This window comes from Eptesicus fuscus, chromosome 4, assembly GCF_027574615.1.
Source record: "Eptesicus fuscus isolate TK198812 chromosome 4, DD_ASM_mEF_20220401, whole genome shotgun sequence".
In the NCBI taxonomy this organism is placed as follows: Eukaryota; Metazoa; Chordata; class Mammalia; order Chiroptera; family Vespertilionidae; genus Eptesicus; species Eptesicus fuscus.
Window position 1 is genome coordinate 72,579,793 of NC_072476.1, and position 14,653 is coordinate 72,594,445.

Here is a 14,653-nt window from a genome sequence, read left to right on the forward strand (position 1 = left end):
TGTCAATACTTACAGCAAAAGGACATTACATGGAGAGCTGTCACTCCACACCGGGCACAGTGAAGGGACACACAAAATGCCTAGGAGACACTGACAATTTTCTTTTGTCTACATTACACAGATTGCGAGGGAAGCTTTACTCAAAACATACTTTGCTTGGCAGGAACAGACACTGTCAGAAATACATAGTTCATTTTAGAGTGGCCCATTGTGTAGATTGCTTTTTGCTGTTGCAACGTGACTGGTGTTTCCGTAGGTTTGGAAGCTGGACTAAGTTCACATGATATAGAGATTAAAGGAAAACCAATTATATAGCCAATAAGCACCTAAACAACCAACCAGCTGTCTTTCGGTATACCAGGTAAAGGTCAAATTCAGACGTCCCTGGTTTCAGAACCTTTAGTGCACAAACAGGTGAGGCGTTTTAGTGAAGAACTAGGTAAAGGCCATTTTGATATTGAATAGAAAAAAACAAGAGACTATCATATTCTATTTTAGCCGAGGGAATCAGAAGGTATTCCCATGAGATGCTTTGGAAAGGATCCCAGGGTTCAGAAAGTCTCAGGGGTGCCCTACTCCTTCACTGGAACCTTCTCTGTGATATCTTGGACTCTCCCTTCATCACTACAATTCTTTCCCCACCTCTCCCTTGATATCTCAAGACATCCAGAAAAGCAGCTCAGTAGTTTTTGGCATAAACCTGAATTCTGATTTGGTGAGATTTGTAAATGAAGGTACATTTGCCAACTTAGGTGAAATCACTGAATAACTCTGTTTCTGAAGGCCTAGGTCTACTTAAGACCAAGTTTCAAGAATAAAGTGAGAAGTGGGAAGAGATAACTACAGGATACAGCCTCTGCGATAGTGTGATTGGAGAGTCATCTGCCTGACAGGGTGGGTCCTTTCCTGGGCAAAGATAAGTGTTGAACCAGCATTAAATCGAGATAATGCTCCAGACCCTACGAGGCTGGAAGCACAAACCACATGAGACCTATGTTCTCTGGCCCATCCACCCGGGCTTCCCAAACAACTTCTCGAGCTCTTGTATACATGCCTATTTCCCACTGTTTTAGCTTCAAAACTGAACCTGCTTGGTGTTTATAAAGATGAGTTTAGTATCAAAAGGTAGATAATCGCCCTTTTCATGAAGATTCTCTAGAATCCTGAAATAGTCCCAATTGCCACCTAGTTCCAATCCTTTACTCTATAGACAGGGAAAGTGAGGAGTAGGGATGTTCATGACTAACATTCTCCCCAGCAAGATCTGGGCCTCACTGTTGGTTAGTGGTGGAGCTTGGGCTAGGACCCATCTATCTTATCTCCCAGGGCCGGCACTCTGGGCCTAAGATGACCCCTGGCTGCTGGGTTTGGCTTCCAAGGCACAGGACAGCATGGGAGCTGGGGTTGTAACGTGGCACAGGATTTACAATTTGGAGCAGCTGGGCTTTCTTTCCTACTGCGAGGACCCAGCAATAATAATAGGATTCAGGCACATTCTGGATTGGTTCCAAACAGCTAAGAGGAAATTTTAGACAGAAAAGGAGTTAGGAAAAGAGGAGCAAGTGGGGTGTTTCCTGGGCCTTTGCTTTCGCACACACTCTCCTTTTCCTTCTATTGTCGCTGAAATGGGATGCTGGGTGCGTGTCCACGTGCCAGCGGTCTCCTACATTGATAGGACGGAGAGGTTCTGTTTAATCGCATGGCTCTGTCTTAATCTAGCTAACCCCAGAACAAGCCGGACAGGCCACACCACATACTTTGGGGAGAACCTGAGCTCTCCTAGAAAATCCAGGTGGTGGGAACAACGGGAGGCAGAGAAAACGGCACGAAAGGTGGAAAAGGTGGTGACCAAGAAGGTTTGTGACCACTGACTGTCCAGGAGATTAGAATAGATCCCTCTTGGGCCACCTGGGAGGCTTGGGTTAGGGGACAAGAAGGTCAAGAAAGGCCCTTCGGAAGGGGATGTATGATGGCTGGTCTCACGGCCGGTGGGGTTCTGCTGGTTTACCTTATTCTGACCCAACCCAGCGTTCCTATCAAATTCCCTGTAAACCGAGCTCCGCAGCTTGGGAGACGGTTTATGCATTCAGAGCTACAGTGGACATGGGAGACCTTTCTAAAAGGAAAGGCAGTCCAGCAAGCAAAGTTAGGGATCACAGAAGACAAGAGTACGACATCCATGCACACTTCTGCTTTTCTTTTGAATGAGTCAATGGAGGACACACGTTTCTCTTTTGCTGTTATTACTTCACAGGCTACACGCAACTAAAAAAAAACCACACACACCAAAAAGCAAAATAACTCCTGCTCCGGTCCCCAGATATGTCTTTTCTAAGAAGAGAAATCAAGGGGTAGAGAGGTGGAGAAACAGGTCCATATGGAAGAAGAATAACACACAGGGTCCCTTCTTGGTTTGTGACTGCTGTCTTTGTTCTCCGGCAATATGACAACAGGCAGCCGTGAGAGCACGTCCTGTTTCTTTCCCGGCGTTGCTGCTATCGGTCCAATAGATCTCATCTAGTCTTTATTGATTTTCCTTCTGCCTGCCACCTTAGCAGTTTTTGGTTCGAGTTTTCCTGATGTTCTGGCCCTAAGCCCGGTCCCCAGGGAACCACCCTCTTCCTGCCAGCCCCAACCCCAGGCTGCCCCGCCCCCCCAAGACCAGAATTACTTCAAGGGGGAGTCGATTAATGGCTTATGTTAATGAAAGGAGCTTTTCAGGGAGTCTGAACTCCGCAGTCTGGAGCTCTACCAGGATCATTAGGGAGGGAGAGGGGGGCAGAGGGGCCTCTGGGGTTAAGACAGCTTTGAATGTAATGACTATTGGAAACAAAGGCGCTCCTTAGCGAGGCCCCAGGGCTGAGGCCTGCTGGAAACGCCTATAATAAGTAAGAGGTAACCCTCTCACAAGAAAGAGAGAGTTAAAAAAAGGAATATTGTTTAAATATGGGATCTATTCCTGGCTTCTGGTCACTGCTGCATGTCTACAAGAAGGCTTCAGATTTCAAAGAAGATGAGTAAAAAGCATGAGCTTGGAGAAGGGTCAGGCCTGATGGGTGAGAAGGTCGCGTAGCTGACAGCCCGTGGGAATGTCCAGCTGACCTCTCTCTTCCAGGCCCAGGCAGACTGCACAGATAAAATGAGCAGCCAAACACCACCGGGAGAGGCTGCCGTGCCTGCCAGAGGGCCCCTTGGGCATGGCGGGCTGGGGTCCCACACAGAACACCCTGACCAGTGCCCCGGCCCAGAGGAAGACAGAAGACGGGACCTGCTTCAAGGGTGCCGGCTGTGAAGTCCAATGTCAAACACTGGGGCTACTGTCCCTCAAGGTATCACTTGGCATTTCCAAATGGCTTTAGGTGTGAATGTCTCCCTGATTTAAAATTTACAACAATGCAGATGCCTGACAATCTCTAGACCAGAGCCAGCTTGGATGAGCGGCAGAATCAGGTAGGCAGACCCAATGTTTAGAAAGAGGCTTTCTTTTCCTGAGTCTGTTTTCTGGCAAGATCAATGGTATCTGGGGCTGGGGCTGGGGGAGGAGGGGTGAATGGAGGCCAAAGATCTCTCTCTCATTTTCTAACATTCTGAACCACATGCCGCAATCACAGACACTATTTCCTCACATTTTCAGCAATTAATTGGGCTTTCTGGCAGAAGTCTTGCTTTTGCAGCTCCGTCAGACCGCTGCTGCTAACTGCAGAGCCTTTATTTTTCTTGTCAGTAGAGCCACCTTAATTGTCGCTCCTGAAAGAGCTCCACCCAGCCCTGTTTGGTACCACATGGTTTTCTGTGAAAGGCTCTGCTGTTACAGCTAGAATTGCTGGGTGTCCTTTTCTAAGTAAACAGGAAATGTCACTCTGTTTGAAAAAAAAAAAAGAGAGAGAGAGAAGAGAAAAAAAAAAAAAGAATCCCTCCCTCAGCACAATTGCAATAATACGCCAACTTATACTTCCCGTGAATGTTGAACTGGGAGCAGGATCTATTTCTTACAGCAGCACAGTCCTCTTCTTAGCTCCCAGGCCTCCAGCGAGCAGAACCTCAGAGAGGCCCGGCTGACCAGGACATTTAAAAAAAATGCTTCCACTAGATTTTGGGGAGGCAGTAGCATCCCCGTTAGGAAAGATAACAATGCATGAAAAACAAAACAAAACCCAAACCCTCTGCAAAATCACATTTAAGGGGCAAGATGGTATGCATCTAAATTTTAGTCACAGCAAGAGTTAGTGTTCTGACGTTTGACCACCTTTTATATCTGAAAAATCTGAAGTGTCGAGTCGGTCAGGAGAGTTGACACAGGGCAGGAGAAAGAAACACAGGCGGATGGCTTGTTTCCCGTTACATCAGGACCTGGGTTTGTGTGTCGGGCAGGCGGAACCCCACCAGTCCTCCACACACGAGCACAGTGGAGGCCAGCAGGATGGGGATGGCTTTGGTGATGCTAACCAGGGAGCCGAATATTAAGTTCCCAAGGACGGCGGCAGCTTTGCAGAGTGCGTTCAAGAAGCCAAAGCCCGTTGCCCTGCGAAGGAAGGAGACACGGACAAGGTTGAGAAAGCGACGTCCAAGATTCCGACTTTAGACACAAATGTTCCATGAGGTACTTTCCAATGACCTCCATGTTTGCTGTACCGTTAGAGCAAATAACTAAATGCTTGTCGGCCCATCTGGAGATGGAGAACCCCAGCTGTTGGTACTGTTCCTTCAGCCCTCTACTCACGTTCTCTCCACTGATTCTCATTCTGCCCATCAGTTCCAATTTACCAAGAAAACATTTCAGGGCGTCAGGAAAGTTTCTACTCTCTTCCAGATTTAAATGAAAATGTATGACGATGTATTTCTTAGAATTTTTTTATTACCTATTTTTTTTTTTCCTGGCTTAATGTGTTAGGTTTTAAATAAGCCTATTTTCAGAGAAAACCAGGGATGCCTGGATTGCATGCTCCATCTTCCTGGTCCCCTGGAGGTGAACTCTCATGCTCTTTTCCCCATTGTTTTTGGTGGCTGGCGGAAGCTGAACACTGAGGGGGCGGTCCATCCGTGAGCTAGTGACACATTTCTCACAGCTTCATCAGACTTCCAGGTGGGAAATCAAGCCCAAGAAGAATGACAGAGGAGAATCAGACTGTGGGCCTGGAGATCTTGCTCACTCTGATGGCATTTAAGAGGCACAGGTGGTATGTCACTAAGACACATCAATGGGATTAAGGCCGTCTTTGGGAAAGAAAACCTGTACTTCTTTATGTGTGTTGAGTGTGATTTTACTGCAGTCTTCTGGGAGGAGGCTCAATTTTGTTCATGAGGACACCAATACCACTGACATCATGAGGTAATATGAATTTCCCCGGCTTTATGCCAGTTCAGCTTTGTGTCTGTCACTGGGTACACATGTGTTAAGGGCACATTGAATGCAGGGTAATTGTTAGATACATTTTTTTTCCCCACCAGAGGGAAATGCATTTTATATGCTGCGAAATGCAGCATTGAGTACACGGCTTTCTTCGATTGACGTGTAAATTTGTAAGAGTGCGTTTTCCTCTGGCCAGTCATAACAAGTCCTCATCACTACTTGTGCTTTTCCTCGAGGTATTTTCTTCGATGTGTGGATATTGATTGAGGTTATCCAACCACTCCGCTTCCCACACCACAGGGAAAAACCAGCCTGCGGGTGAGTGCAGGGCCAGTGACTTCGCTGTTAGAACAGACAGGCCTAAGCTAGGGCAGCAGCACTAGAAAGGAGAGTAAGGAAGGGGTGTAACAGACTCTCTGAGAGGACAGGAACTTCTTGAGAAGAGGTAAGCTAATTTGGTATTCTTTTTCTTTTTGCCTTGTTTTTAAAGAAAGAGACTAGTAACAACCACCAACAGAAAGATAAGAAGATTCAATATACTGATAACTTTTTTTCAAATGAAATTGCTGGAGGCTGTATGTTGGCCTCCAGAGCATAGTAACATCACTCACCACCTCCTCCATGTCCATGGAGATGATGCCATGAGGCTGAAGTTTTAAGAAATAGACTTTTTTAGTCCCATTAACTGGGACTTTTGACTCCCCATCAGGGAAATTGTATGTATGTATTCAATAAATTATTCAATAGTGCTAAGTGCCAGACACTATTCTAAATAATAATAATAATAATAATAATAATACTCTTTTTGAGCAGTTTTAGTTTGATGAAAAAAGTAAAGAGAGTACGTATGCACCCCCTTTGTCCCCCCGACCACGGTTCTCCCTATTAGTATGGTGCATTTGTTACAATTGATGAGCCATACATTAGAGTTCACTCTGGATGTTGTGTATCCTATGGGCTTTGATCAATGTATAATGGCATTTACCCACTATTATTGCATCATCCTATCTCATAAAAGAGTAATATGCAAATTAACCACCATTCTGCTACACCCACAAGCCACGCCCACCAGCCAATCAGGAGCAGATATGCAAATAAACCCAACCAAGATGACTACGGCCACAGAGAGCAGGAGGGAGGCTTGGATTTCCCTGGCAATGGAGGAAGCCAAGCTTTCTGCCTGCCCTTGCCAGCCTACGCCTCCACTCAAGGCTACAAAGTTTCAATGATAGAAGACACATAAATCCAAACAGAAATGGCGGCAGCCATAGAGCTGGAAAGAGCTGATGTTTGGTTTAGGCTAGGGTTGCCCCCGGCGATGGAGGAAGCCAAGCTTTCCGCACACCCTGGCCAGCCCAGGCCTCCACTTAAGGCTACAAAGTTTCAATTATAGAAGATACATAAATCCCAACAGAAATGGCTGCTGCCACGGAGCAAGCAGAAGGCTTGGCTCCGCTCCAGGCTACAAAGTTTCAATTGTAGAAGATAAATAAATCCCAGATACCAGGGCCTCTGCTTGGGTCGCCAGGGGGCGTGGCCGGCCTGCAAACCACCACAGGCCCCTCGCCTAGGCTGCCCCATGCCCCAAGGGAACCCCCACCCTGATCCGGGACACCCTTCAGGGCAAACCAGCTGGCCCCCACCCATGCACCAGGCCTCTATCCTATCTAATAAAAGAGTAATATGCAGATTGACCATCACTCCAACACACAAGATGGCTGCCCCCATGTGGTCAAAGATCCTGCCCCCATGTGGACACAAGATGGCCACCACAAGATGGCCAGCAGGGGAGGGCAGTTGGGAGGGACCAGGCCTGCAAGGGAGGGCAGTTGTGGGTGATCAGGCCAGCAGGGGAGGGCAGTTGGGAGGGACCAGGCCTGCAAGGGAGGGCAGTTGGGGGTGATCAAGCCTGCAGGGGAGGGCAGTTAGGGGGGACCAGGCCGGCAGAGGAGGGAAGTTGGGGGCAAACATGCTGGCAGGGGAGCAGTTAGGCATCAATCAAGCTGGCAGGGGAGTGGTTAGGGGGTGATCAGGCTGGCAGGCAGAAGTGGTTAGGGGCAATCAGGAAGGCAGGCAGGCGAGCAGTTGGGAGCCAGCAGTCCTGGATTGTGAGAGGGGTCCCAGATTAGAGAGGGTGCAGGCTGGGCTGAGGGACACCCCCCCCCCCCAGTACAGAATAATAGTCTCACTGCTGTAAAAATCCTCTGTGCTCCCCCCATTCATCCCTCCACCCCCCTAGCCCCTGGAAACTGCTGATCTTTTTACTGTCTCCATAGTTTTGCCATTTCCAAAATGTCATATAATTGGAATCATACAGTATATAGCCTTTTCAATGGATTTCTTTTGCTTTTTAAACTATATTTTTATTTCATAAATGACCAAGTACATTTTGCGGTAGCAAGATAAGCTGTATTGTTCTGGAAAAAATTGGGTAGTAAGTATAGTAAGTATGTTGCTGATAAGGAAGAAAAAAATTCTTCTGTATGAAGAAGTCTCTCAACACTGAGCCTGTGGAATGACCCACGTGGAATTTACATCTGTGTTAGAGTAATTGCATTTCCCCCAAGCTGTAAACCTCTGGTATAACTCAGAACAGGGTGTGAAATATAGACGGCTATCTCCTTGTATCACTGAAGCTGTGATGGAGGGAAGGATGGCTTCTGAGATTTCCGTGCAGGACTAAGAGAGACGCATCAGGAGCATCTGGTATCTGAAGCATCTAAAACACCATGACCGAATCCTTCCTTCCCAAGAAACTCCTTTTTCATTTACCAAGCAGAGGCGGTTCTTCAGATATGGGTGCAAAGCATATCACCTCCTTAAATCAATGGTGGCATTCAAGAAAATGTGACTGTCCTTTCCTTGAATAAGTAAATTATTTCTTCAAATACTGGAGGGTGTGATTTTCTATGCATTGGAGGCACAGCTGTCTTAGAAAAATCATTCTCAAAGTGGCTCTCCCTTGGGGGTTATCCTATATAATAAAACCCTAATATGCAAATCGACCGAATAGCAGAACAACCAGCAGAACGACCGGTTGCTATGACGTGCACTGACAACCGGGGGGCAGATGTTCAATGCAGGAGCAGCCCCCAGCCCCCAGGCCAGCCAAGGCGGGTGCCAGCATGGGCCCCCCCGACCACCCTGCCAGTTGCCCCACAGATCAGCCCTGATCGCTGGCCAGGCCTAGGGACCCTAGCCGTGCACGAATTTTGTGCACCAGGCCTCTAGTCTGTTTATAAAGCAAAGAAGCGTCTAGTTTATTCATCCCCTTGTTCTTACTTTAAGGAAGGGCATTAACTTCTGCAGACACTGAAAATACAAGTCACCTTGTGCTCCTAAAGACCTTTGAGGGTGGGCAGCTCAGAACTTGCAGGGCCCCCGCTTGCTAACTTAGCAGCCGGGCAAGCTACCGCATTCTTGGTCAGCCCCCAAATGCCCCACACCTCCTCTTAACCAACAAGCTCCTAAGGAAAGAATGAAATGATCTGTTACCTTGCTATAAGCTCTAACCTTGCTCCCCCATCTCTTCAGCCAGATCCTTTGTTTTCAGTTATTGCTCAACCTATTTATTTAAATCTTTTAAATGGAAAATTTCCCCCCAAACAGTACCCTGTGATGGCAGCAGCCCTGTTTGTTCCTGGTTCCATGAAGGCGGCCCTTCCCCCTGCACCATTAATTCCCTCTGTCTGAGAATCCGGTGCTGGTGCAGGCAGCTGGCTTTTGCTCCGCTGATGTGGGATGTGGCCACCAGAGCTTCCTCTCCCTGCAGCTGGAGTGTGGCTCCTTCTTTAGGGCCTTCCCAATATGGCAAGTTTTAGTTCATTTATATAATTTTATGTACTAATTAGTGACCGAGAAAAGGAGACTCCCTCCATTCTGAATACAATGAGGTAGGTAGTTTTGCCCCCCTCCCCCGCACCCCCCCCACCCCCCCCCCCCCCCCCCCGATCCAGCCTCTTCCTTTTTGCTTTTCTGACTTCAGGGCAGGGTCAGCTGGGGTCTTGTGAGGCTCCTGGGGAGCAGACAGGGACGCTGACTAACGGCAGCACTCCGGCAGTGAGTGTCAGCCATGTTTTAAACATTGGCTGAAATATCTGCCCCATCGACTGACGACATTGTTAGTGGGGGAATAAAATGCTACATTCTGTAAAGGACTGAAATGGTGGAGATCCAGACTGAGCTCATGGAACTTTTCTGTTAAAGGGTAAGATGTGAGCATTCTCTTTTTCTAGTCTAAACTTTGGAAAGGAACTTTCCCTGGACAACTCAGTCCAATCATTGGTGGAAGTGCCTCAGCATGGGGCATTTTGGAAAGTACAGGCAGTCCTTAAATCAGGAATACATCATGATCTAAAGGCTCATCTGGAAGTGGGCTTTTTGAAACACAGAATAAATTTCATTTCTCTCACAGAAACAATATTACCAATGATGACTAGGTCTTGGATCAACCTAAAAATGTTATTTATGTGTGTGTCTTTTTGTTAATCCTCACCCAAGGAAATTTTCCCATTGATTTTCAGAGAGAATGGAAGTGAGGGAGGGAGGGGGAGAAGAAGAGAGAGAGAGAGATAAAGAAAGAGGGGGGGGGGGAAGGGGGAGAGAGAGAGAGAGAGAAAGAGAAACATCAATGTGAGAGAGAGATATCGATTAGTTGCCTTCTGCACACGCCCAGGTTTGTGCCCTTGACTGGGAATTGAACCCACCACCCTTCGGGTCTCAGGCCAATGCTCTAACCACTTAGCAACACTGGCCAGGGCTCAAAAAGTTAAAATAACACTAAATAACATTCAAAGTTATTTTAACACTGAATCCATCTAAGCTATCGAACTATAATGATAAGAACACTAGAACCTCTTAAATATTTGTCTAATAAGCAAATTTGTCCTTCTTGAACTCCTAATTTACATATTCTTCTATATATTTCTCATTCAATAATCACTCATTAGCATCTTTTATGTTTCAGTAAGGCACTAGGCACCAGGGATCCCAAGATGAAGTGTCCACTGGCACTAGACAGATGTGAAGAGATCATGATAACACAACCTCATGATAACACAACCTACTAAGTGCAGTGATAAATATACCCAGAGGATGATGGGCGCTCAGAGGATGGGAAGTGATCCCAGGCTGGGGTGGGGGCAGGTGAGGGAAGGCCTCTCAGAGGGGATGGATGAGAAGAGAATTGGATTGAAGGAAGAGGGGGAGCTTACCAAGTGAAGGATGGAATGTGGGCAGAGGTGTTCTTTGCCTCAAAATATCTTCACATCTTCCTGACTTATCTGTGTGGCACCCCACTCAGGCCTGCCTTAGACATCCCCTCCAATGGCTTCTCAGGTGCCAGATGGCCTGCCTCTCTCCATTCCCCAGATAAGTCTCCCACTTCCTCATGCAGCTGTTCTCAACTTGGGGTGCCCAGGGCTGAGAGTCCTGCAGTCTCCCAGAAACATCTGTATTTTCGAATTGACTTAGATTTACTGGTACATACTACAGGAAATTATAAAAACAAAACATCTGCTCCACCCCTCCAACAAATGGTTTCCATTTCTGAATTCCTTTTAGTGTGCTTCCAATCAGCCATATTTTTATAAATCACAGAAATTATAGAATTTTGCATTCTGCCTTTTCCAATAAGTGATATAACCATTTGTCCCCTGTCATTTATGTTTCCTTTAAAATGAAGTGATTTCGCATATAAACATTATTTCTGTAACCACACTGTTGGATAATTAGGAGCTTTCCAAACCTGGGGGGACATAAACGATGCCGCAGCGAACACCTTCACATATGAGCCCTCCTGGGTCGGGGCGTGTTTGTTAGGGAAGGTCAGGCGGTGTCGCACAGCCAGGGAAATGTTAATGATGTGGTGCTGTGGCCACAGGAGAGGAATCCAGTACAAAGGCCTTACCAGCCTCTTTCTTCTTCTCCCTCCCTCTCTGCTCCTGCTCTTTAACCTCTCCTGTGTGTGTGTGTGTGTGTGTGTGTGTGTGTGTGTGTGTGTGTCCTGCTTTATCAGCTCATTTGCACCAGAGACAGTGTCTCACCATCCTGAACCTTTCCTTCTCTTTCAACCCTTATTCAGTAGCTGTAGGTTGGACTGGGGCAGCCCTGGAGACTCCCTGCTGGGCCAGGCCCCATTCCTGCTCCCCTTAGAGCTGGCTTGTGTCAATGGCGGGGCGCCCTGACCGGAGTTAGCCTCAGCTAGGTCCCGGCCACATCTCTGGAACGGGGCCTGCAGTCTTTACATTCACTCAGCACAACTCCTATGGGACTGGCACAGGGATGCATAGGACACTGTGAAATGAACTAAGGAATTTCCCGATATCTTTAAAATAGGTTAGAGTAGCCCGGTTGATGTTGCTCAGCGGTTGAGCGTTGACCTATGAACCAGGAGGTTGCAGTTCGATTCCTGGTCGGGGCACATACCCGAGTCGCGGGCTCTATCGATGATTCCCTCTCATCGTTGATGTTTCTGTCTTCTCCTTCTCCCTTCCTCTTTGAAATCAATAAAAACATATTTTTAAAAATAGGTTGGAAGTAAGTTTCTGTAATGGACATTTTAATGGGCACTAGTTGGGCCATATTTGTTTATTGCTGCCAGACTATCATCTTGCTTTTTCAGAGGAAAAAAAAATCTAATTTTATATTCTTAAGTCAGAAAAGGCTGAATCGTTTTCCGATCCTCAGAGAAAGGGGACATCTGTCTCACCTAAGTATGTAGTAGCCGTATGGTATGTGGGTAGCCTGTGTGTGTCCTCCTTCACCGGGGAGGATGGCATCCGTCACCACTGCAAGCAGGGCCCTCCTCACTCACACGTAAGTGGAGAAGGCCTTACCTATCTGCTGGGAGGAACCTCCGGGCCCCAAGCAGCCCTCCATTCGCCTCCCAGCCCCACTGCCTTCACAGGTCTTCCCAGTGTTCATTCCTGTTGAAATGCAAATATTCATGGACAGGTGATAATGAAAGCCTTTGTGTCTTATCATTTATCTGGTAAACCTAGCTTGGAAGTGAGGGCCTGGGCCAAGGTAAGTAATGATGGAATGAAAGTGACTATTGGGAGGCAACTTGCAGTTCATTTAAGGCCAAGGTTCACGAACATGGCTGTCTATCCCAACTGCCAGGTGGGTTCCCTAGAAACATATCCCTAGATCTTCACACTAGACCTACTGGGAGGGGATAGATTTGTCTGTATCAGAAGCAGCACCACAGAGTCACTCATCTGAGGTTGAGGCTACGTGATCCAGGCCAAGTTACGAGCCCAGTCTAGTAACCTGAAAATGGAATAAAACTACCTACCCTTGTAGGGCTGGAGTAAGGGTAAATCAGGTTAAATGAGGCCATTTAAAGACTCAGTAGAGTGCCTGGCTCACCCTCCATTTCTCAGATGGGGAGGCCAAGCCCCAGAAAAGTGACAGGACTAACCTAAAGTTACCCAGCTATTCCTGGCAGCACCTGCCCCTGAATTCTGGTCTCCTCCACACTGTTGATGGAGAAGGTGGAGAGGAGGAGGAAGAGATTCTCTAACAGGCCGTGCTGTATGGGGAAGGGGAGCTGAGAGCTGAAAGAGCCGGAAGTCTATGGATGGCAACAGTGAAAGAGGATACAGAATGGCAACAGATAGGTAAACTACTGTAAGTCAGACAGAGAAAGACAAATACTATATGATCACATTTATGTGTGGAATTGAAAAAACAACACAAAACCGTGCTCACATACAGAGAACAGATTGGTGGTTGCCAGAGGTTGGGGGGTGGACGGTGGGCAGGACTCTGCAAAGAGGAAAAGGCGCATTGTCATGGGCACTGTCCTGTCCTCATGGTGTTTTCACAGGAAATGCAAGTGTGACCCCTAGTAAAAGTCAGAGGTATAGCATTAAAGGTAAAATCTGTAATGTGGTTGACAAATGTGGCTTTCAAGTGTTACAACTTTTATAGCGGTTCGACTATACCTTCAACTATGTTTCCCAAATATAGTTCTTCTGACTGGGTTCCTGATAGGAGTTGGCTGTTAAATGGCGCAAGAGACTACTTTTTAGCTGGGGGCCCGGCATCAGTGTTCTGTTCTGATCATTGAGGACAGATTCCAGAAACTGGGCAAGGAGCTGGCAGAGCTGGAGTTCTGTGAAAATTACAGCCTCTCACCAGAATTCTTGTCAAGACACCTTCTACTCTGTCTCCACATAAAGACTATACGGTATTTCCACACCAAACCATTGGGGTCAGCAGAGGCCTCCTAACCTGACCCACAGCAACATGGCAGAGACGGAAGAGAAGGTTCTAGCTAGAAACAGAGTGGGTGGCACCAGCTAAGTCACCTGGGCCTTGGCAATGCTGCTCTGGAGGACATGTTATCTCTGAACCATGGAAGGAAGTGAGACCTGCATGTTGTCTGATAACATCTGCGTAAGTGCTGGGGAATGCCAGCCAGCAGCCATGAGAATGCACCTTGCAGACCTCCAGGTCACTGTCTGGCTGCTGTGCTCTGAAATTCATCACCACATTTCGCTGTTCCAATAACTGAACATGACAGGATCACTGTCACAGGCTGGTTCCTGGGACCCACAGGCCTCCTCTGAAGCTGACACTGTCAACCCTCTTCCCCCACAGCAGCCTTGCCAGACCTTCCTTAGATTGCTGGTCTGGGATGTTTCCACCCAACCACCCACTCTCACTCCTTCGCTGGGGCTCAGGCTTGCATTGCGGGGTCCCAGACTTCACCTCTCCCATTTTCTCTCACACGGGCACTTCCCCTAATCAACTCTGTGCATGTTTAGTCCCATCTTGACCTCTGTGTCTTGGAAGACCTGAGCTAACATCAACAGCAATTTCTGTTTTTTTCTTAGCTGACACTTCACCTTTCCGACAACAGATGAAAATTGATATCCCAAATGTCTCTGCTCAGCCCAAGAAAACCCTCCTCCATTTCCAAGTCCAGACAATACTGACTCTATCCTGCAGAGAGGGCTTCCGTGGTGACAGAGCACACACGGAATAAAAGAAGGCAAGAGCATTTGTCTTCACACATGTCAAATGGCAAAGCAGGACTTCTATTCTTTTAACTATTCAGCTGCTGAAGCCCTACCCCAAATCCCTTCTAGCCCTTTCTCTGATATGAGGTACAAAGTCTCCGTGTCTCCATTTTGGGACAAGATGCATCCTTTTCTTCTAATAGCAATCTCTTTTGGTAACTGGAAATGTGTTGGGCTTTTCCTCCAGGAAGGTCAAGAGATAATTCTAGAAATGTCTTTGGGGTTCCTAACTGTAGAGCTCATGCAGACACTTCAAACATAAGGACCCTCTCAA

At 47.3% G+C, this 14,653-nt stretch overlaps 1 protein-coding gene across 2 annotated transcripts in view; it reads right to left on the reverse strand.

The window, feature by feature from the left end:
• Nucleotides 1-4,338: 4,338 nt before the first annotated feature.
• Nucleotides 4,339-14,653, reverse strand: part of SV2C (synaptic vesicle glycoprotein 2C) — a 121,577-nt gene continuing 111,262 nt past the window's right edge. For both annotated transcript variants that reach the window (XM_054714297.1, XM_008161943.3), the window contains one exon: nucleotides 4,339-4,522. In XM_054714297.1, the coding sequence (XP_054570272.1) occupies nucleotides 4,339-4,522 (184 nt within the window). The remainder of the gene's footprint in view (nucleotides 4,523-14,653) is intronic.